The 25,581-nt window shown below is 52.6% G+C and overlaps 1 protein-coding gene across 10 annotated transcripts in view; it reads right to left on the bottom strand.

Moving 5' to 3' along the window:
* LOC114020966 (zinc finger protein 436) overlaps nucleotides 1-22,144 on the bottom strand; it is a 36,485-nt gene extending 14,341 nt beyond the window's left edge. For 2 of the 10 annotated variants that reach the window (XM_043537347.1, XM_043537349.1), the window contains exons 1-4: nucleotides 21,922-22,144; nucleotides 20,894-20,986; nucleotides 15,170-15,296; nucleotides 10,271-10,384 (exon numbers count right to left, since the gene is read on the bottom strand). In XM_043537347.1, coding sequence (XP_043393282.1) covers nucleotides 10,271-10,384; nucleotides 15,170-15,296; nucleotides 20,894-20,974 — 322 coding nt within the window. In that variant the 5' untranslated portion in view covers nucleotides 20,975-20,986; nucleotides 21,922-22,144. Of the gene's footprint in view, nucleotides 1-5,506; nucleotides 7,312-7,486; nucleotides 9,929-10,270; nucleotides 10,385-15,169; nucleotides 15,297-20,893; nucleotides 20,987-21,921 lie in introns of those variants that run through there. The other 8 variants (XR_003565677.3, XR_006287736.1, XR_006287737.1 and 5 more) reach the window with 8 other exon arrangements.
* Nucleotides 22,145-25,581: the final 3,437 nt, after the last annotated feature.

Raw genomic sequence — 25,581 nt, 5'->3', positions numbered from 1 at the left:
CACACACTGATACAAATCCTCTCTAGTTCTTCCCCTTTTCTCTCTGCTGGGCCCCTCTCAGAGAGCCCTCTACAGAGACGTCATGCGGGAGAACTATGAGAATGTGACCTCGCTGGGTAAGGATTCCTGTCCCCTCAGTTCTTGGAAGGGGAAATGCAGAGTTAAGGTTCACAACACCCTACAATACAGCCTCTACGCTGCCCTGTTTCAGCATCACCCCAGCGTGCCAGTGACACACACACTAGCCCTCTGCCCTCCCCTGCTACACAACACTTTGGGAACGGGAGCAGTACAGCACAAAGTCTGTAAACTTCTCTTTACACATACGCCACCAGGCTGCTGACAGTCTATGTGACAAGAACACGCCCTTGTGCACCTTCACTGACACAGCTACAACACTCAGCATGGAAATGAGGCAGACTTGTGCCCCAAGTTTCACACGCACCCCCCTTCATATCCCAGTCACGGCTCTGCCCAGCTGCTCCAAGTAATCCCTCCAGCAACAAATTCTAGCTAGAGATGACGGCGTGCACACAGCTGGAGGGCATGCAGGTAAATGCCGGTGTTCCCATCTGTGCAACACAACACAAACAGTGGCATGTTCTCTTAGTCCTTCCTTGTATCTGTTGTAGATTCATGGGTTTTTTATGGCCAGATGTGACAATTAGGTCACCTAGTCTGACCTCTTCTGTAACACAGGCCACAGAATTTCATCCATTTGCTGCCGAGTTGAGCTGAGTACCTTGTGTTTGACTAAATCATCTTCCAGAAAGGCATCTAGTCTTGACCTGAAGACTTCCTGAGATGGAGAATTCTCTGCTTCCCTTCGTAGTTTGTAAACCTTTGCACCAGCCGTACTGAACCGCTCCCAGTGGCGAGTGCCAACTCCAGGGATAGGGGAGGGGCAGAGTTAAGGTTGTGTTGTGGTTATGGCATGTACTTTAACTCTTCATTTCCTAGTTTTCAGAGGTTTAACTTTAGCTCCCATCCACATGCTGGGAGGGCAGGAGGAAGCACTGGGCCACTGTTACTCTGCATTAATGTAGTTTATGGGCATTTCATTACCTTGATTTTATTCAGTGGGTTTTTTTGCCACTATGACTGTGTGTACCCTAGAGCTTTTCCCTGCCGATGGGTCCGTCCACCCGTGCTCTGTCCATTCTTCTACTGTCTGTCTCCTCGGATCCCTTCACAGGGAGGAGGGTTTAATGCCCAGATCTGTGGGCTACACGTTTTCAAAGTCTCCCATCAGTTTCAAAAACCCAAGAAGAGCCAAGCAGCCCCCAGCCTCTCCTGCCCCCTCTCCCTGGGCAGCTCAGCTGGGCCCAGACCCCTCCCTCACCTGACTCACAAAGGGACTGTGGGTTTCCCTGGCATCTAGGTAAGTAGACAGTGAACCCCATGCCAGGGGCCTGGCCTGAGCCTGCCAGCCCTTTGAGAGAGGAGCCACCCCCAGGTCCTGCTGGGTGTCCTGAATCTAAGGGTCACCGGCACTGGGGAGCTGTCCGGGGACCAAGCAGCCTGTGTCTCTGAGACAAGCTCGCTGGGGCTGGCTGAGGAAGGAGCAATGCAGAGGGGTTACTGCAGGCTGAGAGAGGAGTCTTTGTGCTCATTGCACGTCCAGCACCGAGCCGTCACGTGGCTGGTTCTTGGTAAGAGACAGCGGCCTTTTCTTCCTGCCCAGAGAATCCCGCACAGAAAAGGTGCCAGGACATTTTTTGTGTCCTTTCCTAGAGTTTTAAAGCTCACAACCTGAACAAAGAGGAATTGCACCATGGGGAGCCATTCTGACCTCCCCATGGGTCATCAGCAGAACAGGGCCATTCGATCCACCGCATACAGACCTCTGCGCCTTGAGCGAGTAGTGTAACTGAGAGCTGTAGGCTGTCCTGCATGTGGGCCAGCCACTAGAGGGGGATCCTCTACCACCGAGATGACAAAACGTTTAGCCTGAACAGGGAAGTGAGCTGGTTAAATGGGACATGAGGGAAATAGAGAAGTTGGCCATCCTGGTTAATAGCCATTGATGGACCTTTCCTCCATGAATTTATCTAGTTCTTTTTTGAAAGCTGTTATGGTCTTGGCCTTCACAACATCCTCGGGCAAGGAGTTCCACAGGTTGACTGTGCGTTGTGTGAAGAAATACTTCCTTTTATTTGTTGTAAACCTGCTGCCTATGAATTTCATTTGGTGATTCCTAGTTCTTGTGTTATATGAAGTAGTAAACAACACTTCCTCATCTACTTTCTCTACACCACTGGAGTAAAAGATGTTTACATCAGCTGAGGTTCTGGCCCATTTACTCCAGTGGAGCCAGGGTGATTAACATCAGCTGGGGATCTGGCCCATCTGCTCGTCTTTTCCCCAATCCTGCTCGCAGACCCTACCAGCTGCTGCTGCCCCTTGGTCCTGGCTGTGAGGGGTGTGAAGCCCGTTCATTGTGCAGTGCCTAGTTCCCAGACATCTGAGGGACTTCAGCTGCCCTCTGTCCCCAGGGACCCCCACTCCCAATCCAGTTCCTACCGCTCCAAGGGGCCTTCTGCCAGGAGAGGAGCATGGCAGGGGGACGGGTCCCTGTTTGCCAGTTCTCTCTAGCTAGGACAGTCAGGGTGCCCAGAACTGGGGTCTCTGAGCACCATGGTCCTGTGTGGGGCTGCCACTCGCCTTCCCCTCCTTTGGTCTCATCGTGCATTGAATCCAGCCTTTTTTCTCTCCACCACCATCATCCTCAACATGCTGCACTTGCCTCCTGATCTCTGTTGTGTGTAATCCCATTTCCTCACCGTTCAGTCTGTGTTGACGTGGCTCTTTCTTTCCAGGATCCCCCCCTTCTCCTTCGGCATTGAGCATCCTCGTGGGAAGCCCACGAGGTTGGATTCTGAGAAGCACCAAGGTGACCTAGGAGCACAAACCCCCACTGCCCTTCCATGGGACTGGCGCTTGGCCCTTTGCTGTGAGCAGGATTTGAATCTGTGCAGGCAAACCTCATGAGATTGGGGGAACCAGAGTCAGGCTGGGGCAGAATGTGCCGTTTGACCCCCTCCACGGACAGGTTCGTGCTTTGGTGACCCTGTGATTCCATTCCCAGATCACAGAACCCCACAAAGGAGAGATTTGCAGATTAACGGGGTGGGGACTTGTGCTGAGCGAAGGCTGTTGTGACCATAGAAAAAGCCGTGGTGGGGTTTGAAGGACAAATCCCCAACCAGAGCCCTTGCTGGAGCTGGGGTGATCTCTGGTTCTTTCCTTGTTTTTAATGTTTTCTGGGCAGTGCTTTCCCCTGAAGAATAAACGTGCTTGCACCAAAGAGCTGGGTGGGTATCAGTGTTGGCCGTGACACTGCCCTTAGTCACTGCAGAGACAGCAAAGGGCAGACGCTGGCCGTTTAGGACTTGCTGAGGGCTAGGACAGGGTAAACAGGGCTGGTGCAGCCTGGAAATACGCTGTTTAGGAGAGGGAGAGACACGTGTCTCTGCCCAAGAGAGGTGACATCTGGGAAGTCTAAAGGTGGGTGTCAGTGGTGGACCACGGAGGGGGAATCCAGGTGCAGTTGCCCTGAACGGTGACAGCGAGGTTACAGCGGGACCCTGCAGCCAGCATGGCCAGCTCCAACCACCCACTGGCCTGAACTGCCATGTAGTGTTTTTAACACCACCTCAAGATCTCCTGCAGCTGTGGAAGGAAGGGAGCTGGAGACATGGTAAAGGGTTTCCCCTTCCTCCAGGGGCAGGGGAGGGAGAGCGGTCATCTGCCATGGAGTCAGTACCTTCCCCCCCACAATAATGTGACGGGGGGATGTGTGATGGGGCGTACACACCGCACACTGGGCCGGAAGCCGTTAACCCCACACTGCGGGCGAAGGAATTCCCGCCTCTCAGACCGTACTGGGCATGCTCCAGGTGCTATGCTCAGTATAAAAAGGGAGCAGCCTGGGCCGACCACTGGAGAAGAAGGATCTCTGCGGGAGGTGCCAGCTGGAGAGCCTGGAGACCCCGATGCCTCATGACCTGCAGCTGCAGGAAGCGACGCCAGGCGGGTGAGCGAGTGGTGTCTCCCACCTGCGTGAGGTCAGCGTGTTTCGGTGGGATTCCCCACTGACAGACCACTCTAGGGCCCTGGGTCGGGGCCTGGTGGAGTCGGGTGCCCCTCTACCCAGACCAACAACTCCTGGTGGTGGCTCCCCTGGGTGTTGGCCACTAGGCCGCGCTGTCCTGAATGCAAGGCCGCAGTATTGATGCTGGCCTCTAGGCCATGCTGCCTTGTACCCGAGGGCTGCCATGCGACCCTGACCCCTGAATCTCATCATGACAAGACCCAATACAGTCTGGTAGGCTGCAACTGCGGTAACCGCACGCTCCTTGCCCACCCTGCCAGGGGCCGCGGTGTACATGTACACCCTGGCCCCTGGCACAATGTATAGATACACTGTGACAAGGACAGTTTGCCCCTCCCAGCAGAGACGATTTGTACCTGTGATACTAGAGAGGCACAATGTAAAGGGGGGGGAGGATATGAGCTCCCCATGCGTCACCTCTGGGAGGAACCTTCCAGCCCCACATCCCTGGCCCGGGGAGACTCACAGCATCAGTGTCTCCCTGGAGCTCCTGTGCACGCCTGGGCACTTCAGCAGGATGAGGGGGGCAGGAAATGTCCCTAAGTTGGCTGAGCAGAAAGACCCTGCTCCGGGCACGTATGGGGAGCAGAGGGGATGGGACGGAGTCACTTCTCCCACCGGCTGAGATACCCCCTTCCACCAACCTCTCATCATGCAGACAGACACACTGCCCCTGACCCACGCCCACCCCCACTACTCCTGAAAGTCTGCGCTGGGAGCTCATTTTCCCTTGTGTGAGCCCCCTAGGATGAGATGTGTGTATGGCCTCCCTCACCTGGTCCCATCTGAGAACCTAAGAGTTAATATTGAGGAAGTTGATAAGGTCCGAGTCGGGCCGGCTGATCTCTACGGTTCTGGCCATGTAGCTTAGTGGAAGACAAGACTCACTATCCCTTTTATACATTTCATTAAAATGAACAAACAAAATGAACACCACATCTAACGAAACCTAAACTATTATTAACACCACTCAGCTAGCTCTGGGGCACATGGTACTGGGATCTCGATCAGGCCAGATCAGGAAATCACTCAGTTAACAATTATCTTGCTTTGGAATCAAATCATCAGTTCAGCCAAATCATCAGAATTATAAAGCAGAAAATCAGCCCTTATAAACCCTGAAACAGGAACCCAAGGAGGCAGCTGTCCACATTGTTCACATTTAACCCACAGCTTTGGAGCGTCCATCTTAGACCTCACCAGCGTGTTGCTAACCTCCCGGTGGCTTCTACAGATTAAAAACCTTAAAATAGACACAGACCTTAATGCACAGAGTTTTAACGGTATGTATCCGGCAGCTCAGGTTCTTTGACCACTTTCACCGAACGAGGAGCACATGTTCAACCATTTTCTAGGGCAGCATTTTAGGGTTATTTAGATTTGGGAATTTTCTTTAGCTCCTTCCTTGAGTGGCTGCGACAGGTTTCACACACACCTGCACGCACCGCAGTAGAATAGAAAGGCTGGGATGGTTCCCACTTGATAAAAACAAAGCACGAAAAGTAGAACAAGTAACCATCCGAGATTGAAACTGACGAGTGATTCCAACTCTGGAGCTCTTTCGACTCCCCTGGAGCTGCAGTCAAGGAACCAGGCGATGGGGTCGCCGGCTCAGTACTCCACATTCGCAAGCTGTGTCAGGTACGAGGAGACAAGTCAAGGCTGGCACAGCCTGGTGTAGATGTTACAACTTCCTTCCCCAGAGGGGATCAGTCTGGGAGTCCTGGAATGTCTTTCTTAGGCAGGTGCTGGTGCAAAAGGGCTTCCACCTTTACCTTGGTCTTTATGGTTGAGGATTCCAGCTCATTGCAGTCACTCCTCTGAAGTCTCCAGGCAAGCGAGGAGTGAAGGACGCCTTGGTTACAGACACCGTGACCTGATCCAAACTGACGATAGCCCAAAGTCTGCCTCATAGAAGAGTCCGAATTAACCCAGCAGTTTTCTTAAAATATCAGTTGCGCCGAACCACAGGCACTGTTGAGGTTTGAACCCCAAAGATCTCCAAAGTGAAAACACCAAGGACAGTTTTGGGGAGGTTTCCGTAGCCCGGCTTGAGGGTTAAAAGTCTGAGCTGTGACAATGGGCTTCGTTAAAAAAGGAAAAGGGGTCTCGGCTACCATAAAAATAATGGAGAGTCAACCCCCTCCCCCCCCCCCCAAAAAAAAAAAAAAAAAAAACCAACAAAAAAATCCAAACCAAGCTACCTATTTCCTCATGCATCCATTGCCATTCATAAAAAGCACCGTGGGCCTCTCCTGACAGACATTCTACATCTTTGCTTCACAGAGAAGCGAGGAACTCAGTGACCCATATAGTCTAATTGGGTAAAAGGTTACACAACTTGTCTCCTTCAGTAATTTTACTTTAGAGCTTGTCAAAACAAATTCCATTTGAAATAACTGAAGCTTGGGTTGGTGTTCTCCTATACACTATTTCTCTCTCACATTCCCCCCACCTCAGCCTTGGAGTGATATTGTACTTCAGAATCTATTTGTCAAAAAAAATCACCAGAATTTTTTTTTTTGGGTCTGTATTGTTAGAGATATACTTGCTGACAGATAATTTGAAATAAATTACCAAAATAATTGAAGCTGGCATGATTACATTGTGTTATTTTGACAAATAAAATATGCAGAATTTTAAACTATTGTGTGCAGAATTTTCAATTTTTGGTGCAGAATTCCCCCAGGAATAATACACAGCTGCAGCAGAATCCCTATAAGTCACCAAAGGAGCAGAATATATATAAAGACAGTGTGTACCTACTGATTTCATTGTAATGAATATTTGCAGCATCTCCCAAGTGCAAGTTTGCCAAAAATTCCACTTCTGTTTTCTCCACATCAACACAGGCAGGGACAGCATTTCCCAAATCATAGGCCACACGCACCCAGTTAGTTGCACAATCTGGGGTGTGCTGTTGTTCACCATTTCAGAGCAGAGCCCTAAACCCACTACTGTTTCCTTGTTAGCAAGCCGGATGGCTCGGAGCATCCTCTCCTGGTGAGTGAACTCCACTTGAGCTTCTTCCATGTCCTCATGCAGCGGTGGGGAAAAGACAAAAATAAAATAAGACAGTACTTGTTTAGCAAACAGTCATTTCTCCAAAAGTCCCTGATAAATCTGAGCTACACCCAGGAGAACAAAACTAATATTCAGATATGTGACCAAATGGCCTCCAGGAGAGAGAGAAAAACCTGCAACACAGAGCGGTATAAGTCACTTTCTTGTTCGTACAACATGAAATTCCAGAGCAGGTTACATTTGATTACTCAGAAATCAAGACAGCCGATTCCCCCATCGCTTTCTCCACTGATCCATTCACACCTGCTTCACTCAATAGCCCTTCATTATTATGGAGTCGTGTTATTGAGAAAAAAGCATCGTAATAGGGAAAAACTGCTGACCTTCTCATCTGCAAACGAGCCCAGCTCAAGAGGGAAAAAGCCCAGGAGTGGCTTTGTCAATAGACAGAAACTGGGATTTAAACTGGGAATGATCACACTGTGTTTGGGATCCATTGGAATTCCCCAGCCAGGTCTGGGACACTTTCATCTCCATAATGAGTCAGATTTAGGATCAAATTGGTGCTATTACGTTTCGGAGGCGGAGGGGCAGAATATAGGTGGATAAGCTCCGTTGTGGCTCAGACAGACCCCAGCACTGCTGGAGTGAGCGGGCCTAGTGACGGTGATGGGGAAGGAGGGAATCCCGTCGACTCACCCCATTTCCTGCCAGTGTTGCAAAGACTGAAATGATACATTTGCCCCACTCCTGCTCCTCCTCTTTGTGATATTGAAATAGATTTTCAATAAGAAAAGTGGTAAAAAGAAAAATACCTGCTGCCCAGCACAACCTGGACCAGTGTGAGAACAACTGGGGCTGAGACAATCTGTCGCCAAAGGGGGAACTTGGTGACTAACACTCGCTCTGCTCGTGTGGGGACAGTCTAAATGTGATGGTCAGGGCCTGTCCACAGCAGGAACATTGGTGTCGATTAGGACAGGTCAAAGGGGAAGGTGCGAGCTAACCCCAGCCCCTGGGCTATGTCAGCACATATAGCGGGGTGTTTACATTAGGCTCGCTACCTCCAGCAGGCTGGAAAATCCTAGAGGAGACAAAGCCCAGGTCAGTTTTAGCTCAGTGTAGCTACTTGAGGTCACCCCTATTTCCCCCACCTGGGGCTGATGGACACTCCTGGCCAGAGGGACACACGCTCCCAAGACTCCCAGGAGAAAGGAGTTGGTAGAAAGGACCACGGGAGTCACCCCAGAGAAGGGCGACCTGCGAAAAGGCAAAAGAGGGCAACTCACCTGGGGGAGCTGAGAGAACAGGGTGATGCAAATGGTGCAAACAAACCAAAAGGTTGCTGTGTGGGAATTAGCAAATGTGGTTAAAAAAAACACCACCACCAAACAAAAAAAACTTCTCAGCCCTACACAAAGTTTTTGTGCTCTCTCTCTCTCCTGTGGAGACTCTGATGTCTATTCAGGTGTGAGCTGCGGATGAAACCTTTCCCGCACACCGAGCAGCGATAAGGTCTCTCGCCCGTGTGAATCCTCTGATGTATGATAAGGGCAGAGCTCACACTGAAGCCTTTCCCACACTCACAGCATTGATAAGGTGTCTCGCCTGTGTGGCTTGTCTGATGGGCGCTAAGGTTCGATTTCTGACTGAACTGTTTCCCACACTCATAGCACTCATAGGGACGCTCTCCTGTGTGGATCCTCTGATGTCTAGTAAGGTCTGACTTGACAGTGAATTTTTTCCTGCACTCACAGCATTCATAGGGTCTCTCTCCTGTGTGGATCCTCCGATGTGTAACAAGGGCTGACCTCTGCGTGAAAGCTTTCCCGCACTCAGAGCATTTATAGGGGATCTTTCCCAGGTGGATTCTCTGATGTCCAATAAGATCTGACTTGACAACGAAGCTTTTCCCGCACTCACAACACTTATACGGTCGCTCCCCTGTGTGGATCCTCTGATGTCTAATAAGGGCTGAGCTCTGAGTGAAGCTTTTCCCGCACTCGCAGCATTCATGGGGCCTCTCTCCTGTGTGGATCCTCTGATGATTAATTAGGTCTGAGTTGACAGTGAAGCTTTTCCCGCACTCGCAGCATTCATAGGGGCGCTCCCCTGTGTGGATCCTCTGATGTATAATAAGACCTGAGCTCCGGGTGAACTGTTTCCCGCACTCGCAGCATGTATAGGGGCGCTCTCCTGTGTGGGTCCTCTGGTGATTAACAAGAGCTGAGCTGTCAGTGAAGGATTTCCCGCACTCACAGCACGGATAGGGTCGCTCTCCCGTGTGGATCCTCTGGTGTCTAATAAGGGCAGAACTCAGAGTGAAGTTTTTCCCACACTTGCCGCACTCGTGAGGTCTCTCTCCTGAGTGGATCCTGTGATGCCGAATAAGGTGAGAGCTCTGGCTGAAGCTTTTCCCACACACACGGCATCCATAGGGCCTCTCTCCTGTGTGGATTCGCTTGTGTTTCATAAGGTCTGAGTGGCTACTGAAGTGTTTCCCACACTCAGTGCATGTGTGTTTTCTTGTAGGTATTCCCTGCTGGGCTGTGATTTCCTTGGAGTCCTGGTGAGTCCCCTGACAATTAATGATTTTACCCACTTTCTCCCTGGGCTGGTTTCCCTGCTGCCTCTCTGGCCTGTGCTGGCTCTCACAGGCTTTCCCCTTCACACCACGCCTGGACACATTCCCTTTCGATCCTTGGGATAATCCCCCGCGCGCTTCCCCTTGCTCAGCATCTTCCTGCTGCAGAGTCAGCTCCTCGTTCTCATTCACCATCCCAGCACCTGCTAGGACACAGGGAGAAACCTCAGAAACGGGTGGAAAAGGGGAAAACAAACCAAAATTAGAGCTGGAGAGACAGAAAAAAATCTAGTAGCTGAATTCTCCAAAACTCTTCTCCTTAGGGGAGAGAGGAGGGGAACAATTCTGCCTCCACATCCCATCAGGGAGGGAGCTGCTTCCGGGTGTCAGTCAGGATGGGTAGGAAGCCGTGAGCGATAGCTGCCCATAGGGTACAAGGCCTCCTGGGGATACTCCTGAACTCCGAGAGCTCCCAAGGCCTTTTTAGCGAGTCCCAGGTATTTCCTTCAGCCACAGAGTGTATTTGAATTGGTTTAGTGATCCCTCACCTGCGCAGGCGCCTCTCGGGATCTCTCCTTCCTCAAAGCCCTGGAGATCCAGGACCCACGGCTCCTCCCCTCGTTCCAGCTGGGAGATCACATCAGGTTTGGAAACGGGAAACCCTGCTCAGGGGATAGAAAACAAGGGAGATCAGGGGAGTTCATGGGACATTTGTCACAAAGAGTCTATTACTTTAACCCCAGCCCATTTTAAAACAGTCAAATCCTGGGGGCAGCTCCTCAGGTGCTCAAAGGTGCAGGACGCTCTGCGTATGAGGGATTTAACCATCCCCATCTCTGCTGGCAACACACACAGCCAGACACTGCTCATAGAATCATAGGGTTGGCAGAGACCTCAGGAGGTCACCTAGTCCAACTCCCTGCTCAAAGCAGGACGAACCCCCACTAAACCATCCCAGCCAGGGCTTTGTCAAGCTGGGCCTTAAAAACCTCTAAGGATGGAGATTCCACCCCCCCCCAGGGAACTCATTCCAGTGCTTCACCACCCTCCTCGTGAAATAGTTTTTCCTAATATCCAACCTAAACCTCCCCCACTGCAACTTGAGACCATTACTCCTTGTTCTGTCATCTGCTACCACTGAGAACAGCCGAGCTCCATCCTCTTTGGGACCCCCCTTCAGGTAGTTGCAGGCTGCTATCAAATCCCCCCTCACTCTTCTCTTCTGCAGACTAAACAAGCCCAGTTCCCTCAGCCTCTCCTCGTAAGTCATGTGCGCCAGCCCCCTAATCATTTTCGTTGCCCTCTGCTGGACTCTCTCCAATGTGTCCACATCCTTTCTGTAGCGGGGGGCCCAAAACTCCAGGTGTGGCCTCACCAGTGCCGAATAGAGGGGAATAATCACTTCCCTCCATCTGCTGGCAATGCTCCTACTAATGCAGCCCAATATGCCGTTGGCCATCTTGGCAATGCAGCTCCTAAAACACAGAGTCAGTAACTCCCTGTTCCAGGAAGTGAAGACTCCAGCCAGAGGGGAAATCATCCTGGATCTGCTTTTGAATCGCAGAGAGAAACCCAGAGACAATGGGAGAGGTGTAGGAAAGCCGGGACTGGTGAGCACGGAGTGGAGGGATTCAGCGCAGGCAGGAAAAGGAGGGACTGGGGGTGTCACTGAATGTCGTATCCCAGGGCTTGTCTACACCTGAGACCCTGTGACTGTCCTGCTGTGGTGCGTCAGTGTAGACACTCGCTACAGCGACGAGAAAGGTTCTCCCATCAGCGTAGGCCATCCACCTCCGCGAGAGGCAGCAGCTCGATGGAAGCGTTATTTTCTGTTTAAAGACCAACTATTCGAACTACCCTGAATTCCACATGTGTATTTGGAGTCTCTTGAAATTAGCAGGGCACATTTTTCATGGGCATTCAGGGAAGGGTTAGTGGTTCAACTAGGGGGAGATCTGTTAAAGAGATACCTAAGATACAGACCCCCCCATCCCCTTTGGCAGCTGTTTTACAAAATCATCTTCCTCTTGTCATATTTTCTTATCCACAGCTGGGGCTGAAACGACGGTTCTCGTTGTCCCCGGACTGATTTCTGTCACTTGGCATTTATCTCAGGTAGTACGTAGCCCCCACTGCCTCTTTGGGTTGGCTCAAGAGGGTCTATGCTGCAGCCATTGAACCTAAACCACACCCATGAATTTGAGACGGAGCCCGACCGCTGATAGTTTCAGACAATGTGTGCTGTGCCTTTTTCTTGCATTCTGCAGAAGTTCCTCTTGGAAGTTTTCCCCTCTGACTCCAAAATATGTGGGTTCAGAGCCCTATTTTAAAGTGCTCTAAAGTCCACATGCAGAGTTTTGCCCGGTCTGTACTTACAAGTTTTGCCAGCGTAGCACTGGCAGTTAGGGGTGTAAAAATCACACCACTAACCATCACAGCCGTGCCAGGAAAAGGTGTAAGGCAGACACAGTTATAGTGGCAAAAAGTCCATTTAAAAAAAAATCCGGGTAGAATACCCATAAAGTACATTAATGCAGAGTTAAGGTTGCCCAGTGCGGCCTCACGTTCTTCCAGCACGTGGATGGGAGCAAAACGTAAACCTCTGAAAACTAGAAAACGATGCCATACCTGCAACACAACCTTAACTCTGCCCTTCTCTAATCCTTGAGTAGGCACTAGCCACTGGAAACAGTTCAGTAAGATTGGTGCAAAGGTTTACAAACTACAAAGGTCAGTGGCATCTTCTCCATCTCAGGAAGTCTTCAGGTCAATACTGGATGCCTTTCCGGGAGATGATTTAATCAAACACAAGGGATTCAGCTCAACTTGGCAGTATCTGGAGGAAATTCTGTGGCCTTGTTAGGATGTAGATATTCAGGCCTGTCTGCAAAGGCCTGTACTTTAAGAATTTAGGTGTATTCTTATCACTTGGCTAGTTCTAGAGGTATAAAAGAGAGAATCAAAATCACTGTCTGCCGGTATAAGGGCCTTCTTACTGTGACAGTCTGAGGCCCTGTGCTTAGGCTAAGGCCTTTGGCTAAGCAGCAGAGGCAGCCATAAGCTAGGAAGCGACAGGTCACATCCTCACATTCCAAACTAGTCACACTGAAAGAAGGTGCTATTGGGCTGTTAGGAATACAATCCTGTCCTGAAAATGCCTATCGCCTCCAGAGAAAGGGAAGTGCTTAGAAAATGTAAAAGGAAACAGCATCCTGTCTGGCAAGAACTCACTTATCAATACTGGGATGTGAAATCCTCACTTCTGTATTGTTTTGTCATTATAGTTCCCACTTTGCTATTGTTTGTCTGTATAATCTCTGTCTGGTTCTCTGATTGTTCCTGTCTGCTGTATAATTAATTTTGCTGGGTGTAAACTAATTAAGGTGGTGGGATATAATTGGTTACATAATCATGTTACAATATGTTAGGATTGGTTAGTTAAATTTCAGGAAAATGATTGATTAAGGTATAGCTAAGCAGAACTCAAGTTTTACTATATAGTCTGCAGTCAATGAGGAAGTGAGTGGGCCTGGGTGGGAGGGCGTGGGTGGTTGTGTGTGTGGGGGAGATGGCAACAGGGAATGGGGGTAAGGAAATTGGAATCATGTTTTGCTAAAGGGGGAGATGGGAACAGGGAATGGGAGTGGGGAAACTGGAATCCTGTTTTGCTAAGGGCAGGAATGGGAACAGGGACACAGGTGTAAGGCTCTGTGGTGTCAGAGCTGGGAAGGAGGATACTAAGGAAGGAAACTGGAATCATGCTTGCTGGAAGTTCACCCCAATAAACATCGAATTGTTTGCACCTTTGGACTTCGGGTATTGTTGCTCTCTGCGAGAAGGACCAGGGAAGTGAGTGGGTGAAGGAATAAGCCCCCTAACAGGCCTGTGTTATACAGCAGGCCAAATTACATGTTCCAATAGTCCTTTCTGGCCACAAAACCCGTGAATCTACAATTGACACAAGGAAGGACTAAGAGAACCTGTCAGTGTTTGTGTTGTGTTGCACAGATGGGAACACCGGCATTTATCCGCATGCCCTCCAGCTGTGTGCAGCGTAGCCGTAATTGAAAGGTGGAGGGATTAGTTGGAGCCGCTTGGCAGAGCTGTGACTGTGGGATGAAGAGAGGTACATGTGAACCCTGAGGGACCAAGCGTGCCTCATTTCCAGGCTGTGTTTGTAGGTTGTGCCAGAGAAGGTGCACCAGGGCATGTTCTTGTCACGGAGATTGCCAGCAGCCTGGGGGCATACTTCTAGCAGACTCCAAGGTTGATCAATGGCAAAGTGAAGACAATGACTCAGAAGGAAACCTCACGGGGAGGGGAGGGGGAGTGTGTAGCGAGGAGGCCTGACCTCCCTCAGAGCTAGACCCGGAAGGACCATAGCCCGCCCTTTGGGCTTCAGAATCAGGAAAGCCATGTCCACCCCACCGGACGTGGAGGGGCAGGACAGGAAGCGGAAGTACAAAAGGATGGCCATTATTTGCGCTGGAGTTGCCAAGGGAGATGGACGCTTCCCCCCTGTTGCCGGAGCAGGACGTTGATGGGGAGCTCCCAGGATGCCTGGCCAGAGCTCCCAGGGCCGCTGGCTCAGCAAGGTGCTGACAAACGCCTGGGGCTACTGCTGACCACCCATCCCGGGGAGACAGAGGACACCTACAGCATGGAGGTACCAGACTATGGGGAGGTAGGAACCAGCCCAGGGAAACTACACGACCGTCTGGTTGGGCCTTGGCCTGACAGGTTGGCGTGTTGTGGGTGGATCCCCGCTGACCCGGTGGTGCAACACCCCACACTGTTAGGGCCCTGGGCTGGGACCCGGTGGAGCAGGGTCGGCCTGGGTCCCCCTACCACCTCACCCCTGGGGTGGCAGCCTCCCCACATTTGGCCAGAAGGCCTATGTCTGGTGCTTGCCCTTGCCAGAGCCCCTAACTGCCTGCTAGGCCACCCTGACTAAGGGCCTGGGCTCATAGACTGTGGTCCTCTGCCCTGTTTGCAAGCCAGAGCCCCTAACTGCTTGCTGCCCCGCTCTGCCTGAGGGCAGGTGTTCACAGACTCTCTATTGCTCAGCCAGGATCAAGTGGACTGAGCAGTCTAAAGACTGCTAATTCCCCACTAATTGACTGCAGTGCTAAGGGCTGGACAGCGCGGAAACATGGCCTCCCCCAGGGCTAGACCCAGAGAGATGGGTCTTGCAGAGTGGTATTGGTTTGCAAGCCTGAGCTGGTGAGCGTGGAGTAGGCTCAGTGTTTGAGTGCGGAAGCTTCGGTTTGTTACGCTGGACCTAAATCCAAATTTGGCTTTAGCAAAGAGACATTGTTAGACTTTGTGCAGTACCCAGGGTGTTCTGTAGCAGGGAAGTACATGCTAGTGTGTGTGTTATTGTGGGGTGTTGTGAACCTTAACTCTGCATTTCCCCCTCTAAGAACTGAGGGGACAGGAATCCTTACCCAGCGAGGTCACATTCCCATAGGTCTCCTGCATGACGTCTCTGTAGAGGGCTCTCTGAGCGGGGTCCAGCAGAGCCCCCTCTTCCCTGGTGAAATACACAGCCACCTCCTCGAAGGTCACCGGCCCCTGAAAGAGCAAGAGTCCCACACTCAGTGCCTGCTGCCCCACTCACAGCCCCACTAATCGTGGGGGAGAGGAGCATAAGAACAGCCAGACTGGGCCAGGCCAAAGGTCCATCTAGCCCAGTATCCTGCCTTCCGACAGTGGCCAATGCCAGGTGCCCCAGAGGGAATGAACAGAACAGGTCATCAGCAAGTGATCCATCCCCTGTCGCCCATTCCCAGCTTCTGGCAAACAGAGCTAGAGACACCGTCCCTGCCCATCCTGGCTAATAGCCACTGATGGACCTGTCCTCCATGAACTTCTCCAGTTCTTTTTAGAACCCTGCTCTAGTCTTGGCCTTCACAACATCCTCTGGCAAAGAGTCCCACAGGTTGACTGCGCGTTGTGTGAAGAAATACTTCCCTTTGTCTGTTTTAAACCTGCTGCCCATTGATTTCATTGGGTGTCCCCTAGTTCTTGTGTTATGAGAAGGCGTAAATAACACTTCCTTATTTACTTTCTCCAAGCCCGTCATGATTTTATAGACCTTTATCATATCTCCCCTTAGCCGTCTCTTTTCCAAGCTGAAAAGTCCCAGTCTTATGATCATAGAATATCAGGGTTGGAAGGGACCTCAGTAGGTATCTAGTCCAACCCTCTGCTCAAAGCAGGACCAATCCCCAATTAAATCATCCCAGCCAGGGCTTTGTCAAGCCTGACCTTAAAAACTTCTAAGGAAGGAGATTCCTAGGGAGGTGGTAGAATCTCCTTCCTTGGAAGTTTTTAAGGTCAGGCTTGACAAAGCCTTGGCTGGGATGATTTGATTGGGGATTGGTCCTGCTTTGAGCAGGGGGTTGGACTAGATGACCTCCTGAGGTCCCTTCCAACCCTGATATTCTATGATTCTATGATTCTACCACCTCCCTAGGTAACGCATTCCAGTGTTTCACCACCCTCCTAGTGAAAAAGTTTTTCCTAATATCCAACCTAAACCTCCCCCACTGCAACTTGAGACCATTACTCCTTGTCCTGTCCTCTTCTACCACTGAGAATAGTCTAGATCCATCCTCTTTGGAACCCCCTTTCAGGTAGTTGAAAGCAGCTATCAAATCCCCCCTCATTCTTCTCTTCCGCAGACTAAACAATCCCAGTTCCCTCAGCCTCTCCTCATAAGTCATGTGTTCCAGTCCCCTAATCATTTTTATTGCCCTCCGCTGGACTCTTTCCAATTTTTCCACATCCTTCTTGTAGAGTGGGGCTCAAAACTGGACACAGTACTCCAGATGAGGCCTCACCAATGTCGAGCAGAGGGGAACGATCACGTCCCTCGATCTCCTGGCAATGCCCCTACATATACATCCCAAAATGCCATTGGCCTTCTTGGCAACAAGGGCACACTGTTGACTCATATCCAGCTTCTCATCCACTGTCACCACTAGGTCCTTTTCTGCAGAACTGCTGCTGAGCCATTCGGTCCCTAGTCTGTAGCGGTGCATGGGATTCTTCCATCCTAAGGGCAGGACTCTGCACTTGTCCTTGTTGAACCTCATCCGTTTTCTTTTGGCCCAATCCTCTAATTTGTCTAGGTCCCTCTGTATCCTATCCCTACCCTCCAGCGTATCTACCTCTCCTCCCAGTTTAGTGTCATCTGCAAACTTGCTGAGGGTGCAATCCACACCATCCTCCAGATCATTTATGAAGATATTGAACAAAACCGGCCCCAGGACCGGCCCTTGGGGCACTCTACTTGATACCGGCTGCCAACTAGACATGGAGCCATTGATCACTACCCATTGAACCCGACAATCTAGCCAACTTTCTATCCACCTTATAGTCCATTCATCCAGCCCATCTTTAACTTGCTGGCAAGAATACTGTGGGAGACCGTGTCAAAAGCTTTGCTAAAGTCAAGGAACAACACGTCCACTGCTTTCCCCTCATCCAGAGAGCCAGTTATCTCGTCATAGAAGGCAATTAGATTAGTCAGGCATGACTTGCCCTTGGTGAATCCATGCTGACTGTTCCTGATCACTTTCCTCTCCTCTAAGTGCTTCGGAATTGATTCCTTGAGGACCTGCTCCATGATTTTTCCAGGGACTGAGGTGAGGCTGACTGGCCTGTAGTTCCCAGGATCCTCCTTCTTCCCTTTTTTAAAGATGGGCACTACATTAGCCTTTTTCCAGTCGTCCAGGACTTCCCCCAATCGCCATGAGTTTTCAAAGATAATGGCCAATGGCTCTGCAATCACATCCGCCAACTCCTTTAGCACTCTCGGATGCAGCACATCCTCATACTGAAGCCGTTCCATACCCCTAATAATTTTTGTTGCCCTTTTCTGAACCTTTCCCAATTCCAATATATCTTTTTTGAGATGTGGCAACCACATCTGCACGCAGTATTCAAGGTGTGGGGGTACCATGGATTTACATAGAGGCAACATGATATTTTCTGCCTTATTATCTATCCCTTTCCTAATGATTCCCAACATTCGGTTGGCTTCTTTGACTGCTGCTGCACATTGAGTGGATGTTTTCAGAGAACTATCCACCATGACTCCAAGATCTCTTTCTTGAGTGGTAACAGCTAATTTAGACCCCGTCATTGTATATGTATAGTTGGGATTAGTCGCATCCGATGAAGTGAGCTGTAGCTCACGAAAGCTTATGCTCAAATAAATTGGTTAGTCTCTAAGGTGCCACAAGTACTCCTTTTCTTTTTGCAAATACAGACTAACACGGCTGTTACTCTGAAAGTTGGGATTATGTTTTCCAATGTGCATTACTTTGCATTTATCAATATTGAATGTCATCTGCCATTTTGTTGTCCAGTCACCCAGTTTTGAGAGAGCCCTTTGTAGCTCTTCACAGTCTGCCTGGGTCTTAACTATCTTGAGTAGTTTTGTATCATTTGCAAATTTTGCCACCTCACTGTTTACAACTTTTCCCAGATCATTTATGAATATGTTGAATAGGACCGGTCCCAGAACAGACCCCTGGGGGACACCACTATTTACCTCTCTCAATTCTGAAAACTGAGCATTTATACTACCCTTTGTTTCCTATCTTTTAACCAGTTACCGATCCATGAGAGGACCCTCCCTCCTATCCCGTGACAGCTTACTTTGTGTAAGAGCCTTTGGTGAGGGACCTTGTCAACGGCTTTCTGAAAATCTAAGCACACTATAGCCACTGGATCCCCTTGGTCCACATGCTTGTTGACCCCCTCAAAGAATTCTAGCAGATTGGTGAGGCGTGATTTCCCTTTACTAAAACCATGTTGACTCTTCATGTTGAAATTATGTTCATCTGTGTCTGACAATTTTATTCTTTTACTAGAGTTTCAACCACTTTGCCCGGTACTGATGTCAGGCTTACCGGCCTTGAATTGCCGGGATCACCTCTGGAGCCCTTTTTAAAAATTGGGGTCACATTAGCTACCCTCCAGTCATTTGGTCCAGAAGCTGATTTAAATGACAGGTCACAGACTACAATTAGTAGTTCTGCAATTTCACATTTGAGTCCTTCAGAACTTTTGGGTGAAAACCATCTGGTCCTGCTGACTTATTTGCTGTTTAGTTTATCAATTTGTTCCAAAACCTCCTCTAATGACACCTCAATCTGGGACAGTTCCTCAGATCTGTCACCTAAAAAGAATGGCTCAGGTTTGGGAATCTCCCTCATATCCTCAGCCGTGAAGACCGATCCAAAGAATTCATTTAGTTTCTCCGCAATGGCCTTATCGTCCTGGAGCGCTCCTTTAGCACCTTGATCGTCCAGTGGCCCCACGGGTTGTTTAGCAGCCTTCCTGCTTCTGATGTACTTCAAAAAATTTTTACTATTACTTTTTGAGGCTTTGTCTAGCTGTTCTTCAAATTCTTTTTTGGCTTTCCTAATTATATTTGTACACTTCACTTGCCAGAGTTTATGCTCCTTTCTGTTTTCCTCACTAGGATTTCACTTCCACTTTTTAAAGGATGCCTTTTTCCCTCTCACTGCTTCTTTTACTTGGTTGTTTAGCCACGGTGGCTCTTTTTTGGTTCTTTTACTATGTTTTTTTAATTTGGGGTGTACATTGAAGTTGAGCCTCTATGATGGGGTCTTTAAAAAGCGTCCATGCAGCTTGCAGGGATTTCACTTTTGGCACCGTACCCTTTAATTTCTGTTTCACTAACCTCCTCATTTTTGTGTCGTCCCCCTTTCTGAAATTAAATGCTACAGTGTTGGGTTGCTGAGGTGTTCTTCCCGCCACAGGAATGTTAAATGTAATTATATTATGGTCACTATTACCAAAGAGTCCAGCTATATTCACATCTTGCACCAGATCCTGTGCTCCACTTAGGACTAAATCAAGAATTGCCTCTTCTCTGGTGGGTTCCAGGACCAGCTGCTCCAAGAAGCAGCCATTTAACATGTCAAGAAACTTTATCTCTGCATCCCGTCCTGAGGTGACACGTACCCAGTCAATACGGGGATAACTGAAACCCCCCATTATTATTATTCAGTTTATTTTAATAGCCTCTCTAATCTCCCTGAGCATTTCACAGTCACTATCATGATCCTGGCCAGGTGGTCGGTGACATGTCCCTACCGCTATATTCTCATTACTCGAGCATGGAATTACTATCCAGAGCGATTCTATGGTACAGTTTGGTTCACTTAAGATTTTTACTTCATTTGATTCTACGCTTTCTTTCACATCTAGTGCCACTCCCCCACCCGCACGACCTGTTCTGTCCTTCTGATATATTTTGTACCCTGGTATTATTGTGTCCCATTGATTATCCTCATTCCACCAAGTTTCTGTGATGCCTGTTATATCAATATCCTCATTTAATACAAGGCACTCTACTTCACCCATCTTATTATTTAGACTCCTAGCACTGGTATATAAGCACTTTAAAACGTGTCACTTTTTAGCTGTCTGCCATTATATGATGTAACTGAAAGGGTCTCTTTTTTTCATTTGACTCTTTCTCATCAGATCCTACCTGTATTTTATTACCTTCCATCCTCTCCACCTTACTAGGACATAGAGAATCTCCATTAATAGATCCTCCCCTAAGGGATGTCTCTGTCCGACCACATGCTCAGAGCATCCAGGAAACACCAGGGTGAGGGGATGAAGAGAGAGCCCCTCCTCTCTCCCAGCAGATCCATCACACACTGACTAGCCACAGACTGATACAGGAGCTGGAGCCCCTAGCAGGGTCCAGGGAGAGCTCCCTGGTCAGGAGCCCAACACCCTCCGCATTGTATGGAGCTGGATATGAAGGGAGGGGAATCTCCCCAAACCTGACTGGTGGGGGCACCCGCTGGCTAGTCGGGTCAGGCTCCAGCACTGGGAGTCTGGTCAGTTTTCCTAGCCCCATGTAGGTGGGTTATTTCCTGTTCCACAAATCAGGGCATTTCCACCTCCGAACTCATGGATCTGTTCCTAGAATCTAGGCCACTTATTAAACTAGTCCTGGCAGCTTTGCCACTCCCTGGCCTCCTCCCTTTCTTCACCCTGTGCATTTCCTGCCCCGCTCCAACCCAGACGGTGCAAACCTTCCCCTCTCCGGGGTATTTGCTGTCCCTCTCCCTCCTGCAGGACCCCACCAGCAACCCCCCAATAATCCCTACCTTAACGGGCTCCTCTGCAGCCATTTCTCTCCCCTGTCCCGTGGGAGGACGGGATGAACTGGAGGGAAACATGGACGTCATTCTGCAGCCTGGCTGGATGAGAAGGGCAGTTGTGGGGGTTTCAGAACAGGCTTTAGCGAATTTCGCATCACGCTTCCCCCAGGCCCTTTCCCTGCAGACAGAAACCCTCCATTCTGCCATGCTGGTAAAATACTTGATCTCTTTATTCCAGTGTAGTCCTGGCCCCTCCTGCCAGGCTAAACCCACAGAGAGATTTTTCAGCCTCCCCAGTAACAAATTCTCTGAATTAAATGCTAGAAAAGAGCAGAACCAAAGGGACTGGGCAGGCTCCATGGGGGACACTGGCTCCCTCCCCCCCGGCCCTGTTGCTGGCAGAGAAGGGACACCCCATCCCCACCCCAGAGTCAGCCTGTCTCAGGGCTCCCCACACAGCCCCCGATCCCTGACCCAGGGCAACGATTTCCCACGTAAACAAACACAAATTAGTGCAGATAAAATGGGTGGGGAAACCCCCCCAAATGGGAGGAGATTTTTAAATGGACATTTGAGATTTATGGAGAGACCGGGGGGGGGATGAGGAGAGACGAGAGAGCGGATCATTTGAGGGGAAAGGGGGGGATCGCCCCGGAGTTTGCAGCCACGTGTGAGATGCGGAGAGAGAAAAGGGGCAGAACCGGAGGGAATTTGCATCGGGGCTGAGAGGCAAGTGGCACAAACAGGGACAGGATCCAATTAACTCCCCCCCTTCTCCCGCCCGCCACTTCTCCCCCGGGAATTCAACCCCCCCCGACCTTCCCCCCCCCGCAACTCCGGCTTCTCCCCCCCCCGCCCGACACCCCCCAGGGGACCCCCCCGCCGGGCCCCAGTCTCTGCCCCCCCATCCCAGCGGGGCCGGGGGCAGATCCTGGCGGCGGCTCCGCTGGGGCTGAGGCAGCTCCGAGGCTTCTCCCCGGTTCCCGGGGGCAGAGAGTCGCTTTCCTGCCCCCCCCCCGGGGTCTCTCACTCACCGGGGGGCTCCGGCTGGGGGCGGGCAGAGCCGGGGGCTGCCCAGGGGGCTGGTCCCGACTGGAGAACCCCCCCCCCCCGGCCGGGCACGGGGGGGTTAATGACGGGCCCCCCAGCAGGGACCCTGGGGGGGGCAGCAGCTGCCCAGCCCGGGCTCCCGGGTCCCACGGAGGCAGCAGCAGCGTCTGGTCCGGGCCCGAGCCCCGCCCCCAGGAGCTGCCCCGCCCCCGGGCTGTGACAGGCCCCGCCCCCAGGCGCTGCCCCGCCCCCGGGCCGTGCCCGAGCCCCGCCCCCAGGAGCTGCCCCGCCCCTGGGCCGTGCCCGAGCCCCGCCCCCAGGAGCTGCCCCGCCCCCGGGCCGTGCCCGAGCCCCGCCCCCAGGAGCTGCCCCGCCCCCGGGCTCTGGGCTTTGTTCTCCCGGCCCCAGGAGCTGCCCCGCCCCCGGGCCGTGCCCGAGCCCCGCCCCCAGGAGCTGCCCCGCCCCCGGGCTGTGACAGGCCCCGCCCCCAGGCGCTGCCCCGCCCCCGGGCCGTGCCCGAGCCCCGCCCCCAGGAGCTGCCCCGCCCCCGGGCTCTGGGCTTTGTTCTCCCGGCCCCGCCCCCCCAGCTGCTCCAGCGCGGCCCGGGCCCGGGGCGGGGCGAGCGGGGCCAGGCGACCAGGGCGGAGCCGCAGATTGGCCGGGCTCCAGATACAAAATGTCTCTGCAGCCGGAACAATGGGGCGGCGCGGGATCGGGCCCGGGGTCTCCAGCCCCTGCCCCTCCCCCCCGCAGGATCGGGCCCGGGGACTCCTGCCCCTGCCCCTCTCCCCCCAGGATCGGGCCCGGGGATCCTGCCCCTGCCCCTCCCCCCGCAGGATCGGGCCCGGGGGCTCCAGCCCCTGTCCCTCTCCCCGCAGGATCGGGCCCGGGGTCTCCAGCCCCTGCCCCTCCCCCCCGCAGGATCGGGCCCGGGGACTCCTGCCCCTGCCCCTCTCCCCCCAGGATCGGGCCCGGGGATCCTGCCCCTGCCCCTCCCCCCGCAGGATCGGGCCCGGGGGCTCCAGCCCCTGTCCCTCTCCCCCCAGGATCGGGCCCGGTGACTCCTGCCCCTGCCCCTCCCCCCCAGGATCGGGCCCGGGGACTCCAGCCGGAGCAGGGTCAGCCTCACACACATGCTCAGTCATCTCTGCTGAAGCTGCAGCAGCCGCCCTGGCCGGGGGAGGATGAAAATCTGTTCACCACCCCCGAGCTGAATTCCCGCGGATCCAGTGCGCAGAAGGGTCTGGCTTGTTCCCCACCGGGAGCCGGGAGCCTCGGGCTGTGCTGCTTGACGCCTGTGGGTGACTTTCCGCCAGGGGCTCCTCTGAACCCAGGTTTAGCCTGGGTGCACCCAGCTAGATGGATAATCCAACCAACTGATGCCCCCGGCTTTGTTCCTGGACCTCCCCTGAAGCCGTGTGCCAATGCATCTCGGTCATTCTTTGACGTTTCTGTGACAACCTCTGGCTTTTTTCTAACATGAGAAATAATTTGTCAGGTCCTAACTTTTCACTTTGGGGCCGGTCTGCAGGCCGGCTCTATTCTCCACCCCTCGCCGTCTTCATAAGTCCAGCCTGGATATCTTCTAAAAGAGATTGTCTAGCCTAGGCCGACGTTCTGGGTTCGACGGAGATATTATTGGGTGTGGTACTACGGCCCTCGTTAGACACAAGGTCAGACTAGATGAGCGTAATGATTAGAGCTTTATGTGGATGCAAAATTTGTATCCACGTCCGAGCCGCAGAAATGGTCCGTGGCTATAAAGCGGATAGCTGCAGATTGGCAGGGCTCTAGATACAAAGTTTGTATCCGCGTCCGAGCCGCGAACATCAGTGTTAGGGAAGTCGTGCGTTCCCGGCTGCCAGGCCCCTTTTGTGCCGCCCGCAGGGTTGGCACCATCTGACCCACTTACTGTTTGCAGACTCGGGCCGGCCCCCACCAGTGCGACGTGCCAGGCTTGGTGTGCCGCGATGGCTGGCTGCTGGCGTGGCTCCTAATGTGCCCTGCTGACTGGGGGATGCAGTGGCCACCCCAGTGGCAAAGCCCAGCCCAGTCCCAGTGCCCCGGATGCACTGACAGAGACATGCCCCAAACCACACTAGCCTACAGGCCCCTCCTGCAGGGTGGGACTGGCCTGGGCTGGCAGCTGCTGTGTCCCACTTGCCGGGAGCTGATGTGGGTGGTCGTGTCCACACCGCGATTGAAGCTGGCTGCCCCCATCCGCTGACAGGCTCGCTGTGGGGCTGTGTCTGGGCCAGCTGAGCCCCAAGCTCTGAGAGCCCCGAGGGGGGAGGGACTCAGAGACCCACATGTTACAGCCCCCGGCTGCCAAGCCGGGCCAGCAAAGCATTTAATTGCAGTGTGGATGTACCCCAGAGAGCTCAGCGGGGCTGATGAGGAGGCTCCAAGGTAGGGACTACTGGGGACGGGAGCCGCAAATTGGGAGCATCTCCACCTGACCCCCTCCTCCCCAAGCAGCCACTTGTGGGGGGCAGGGCCACCTAGGTGGGGCAGCTGCTAGGATCAGCGGGAGGGTCCCTGGGACTGGGGGTATGGGAGGGAGTTAGGGGTGCAGGAGTGAAGTACAGGTTGGGGGGGCAGGGGACTGGGGTGCAGGAGGGGGTGGACGGCTCCGGCTGGGGGTATGGGCTCTGGGGTGGGGCCAGGGATTAGGGGTCCAGGAGGGGGCTCTGCTGTGGGGAGTGGGACCAAGAGGTTTGGAGTGTGAGAGGAGGCTCCAGGCTGGGGCTGGGAGTTGGGGTGCGGGAGGGGGTACAGGCTGTGGGTGCAGGCTCTGGCATGGGGTCAGAAATGAGGGATTCAGGGTGCAGGAGGGGGCTCCGGGCTGGCGCTGAGTAATTTGGAGTGCGGGAGGGGTTCGGGTTAGGGACCCTAGAGGCTACAAAGCTGGCTGTCGATCCTGATTAGACCTGAGAGGCACAGCATTTAGGTGGTAGTTTGTCTTCACAGCAGACTTCGCCCAGGTTTTCACCTGGGTGTTGCTCTAGAATCACAGAATATCAGGGTTGGAAGGGACCTCAGGAGGTATCTAGTCCCACCCCCTGCTCAAAGCAGGACCAATCCCCAGTTTTTGCCCCAAATGGCCCCCTCAAGGATTGAACTGACAACCCTGGGTTTAGCAGGCCAATCCATGCTCAAACCACTGAGCTACCCCTCCCCCAGGGTTGGAAGGGACCTCAGGAGGTATCTAGTCCAGCCCCCTGCTCAAAGCAGGACCAACCCCAACTAAATCATCCCAGCCAGGGCTTTGTCAAGCCTGACCTTAAAAACCGCTAAGCAAGGAGTTTCCACCCCCTCCCCGGGGAGCCCCTTCCAGCGCTTCCCCACCCTCCTGACCCGCCTCCTGTCCACAGATTACATGCTGCCAGCTGGGCTTGGTGGGGCTTTAAATCCCGGTTCCTGGCCTGGCTCGGGGGTGAGAATCCTGCTGCAGGGAACCCCCCTGCCCCCTCCCCCAACACACGCACACACTTCGCAAGGAGGACGCAGGCTAAACCACTCGGTTGCTCTCAGCCCCCCAAGTGCCTTCCCACGACTCCCCCTGCACCCTCATCACCGCAGCCTCCCTTTTCTCCCCCTCTGGTGCACACGGGAGACAGCAGTGCCATGCCCCGAATGTGGAG

The sequence above is a fragment of the Chelonia mydas genome, chromosome 28 (genome assembly GCF_015237465.2).
Source record: "Chelonia mydas isolate rCheMyd1 chromosome 28, rCheMyd1.pri.v2, whole genome shotgun sequence".
Taxonomy (NCBI): domain Eukaryota; kingdom Metazoa; phylum Chordata; order Testudines; family Cheloniidae; genus Chelonia; species Chelonia mydas.
Note: the sequence above shows the minus strand (reverse complement) of the source record. Positions and strands in the feature narration are given on the sequence as shown.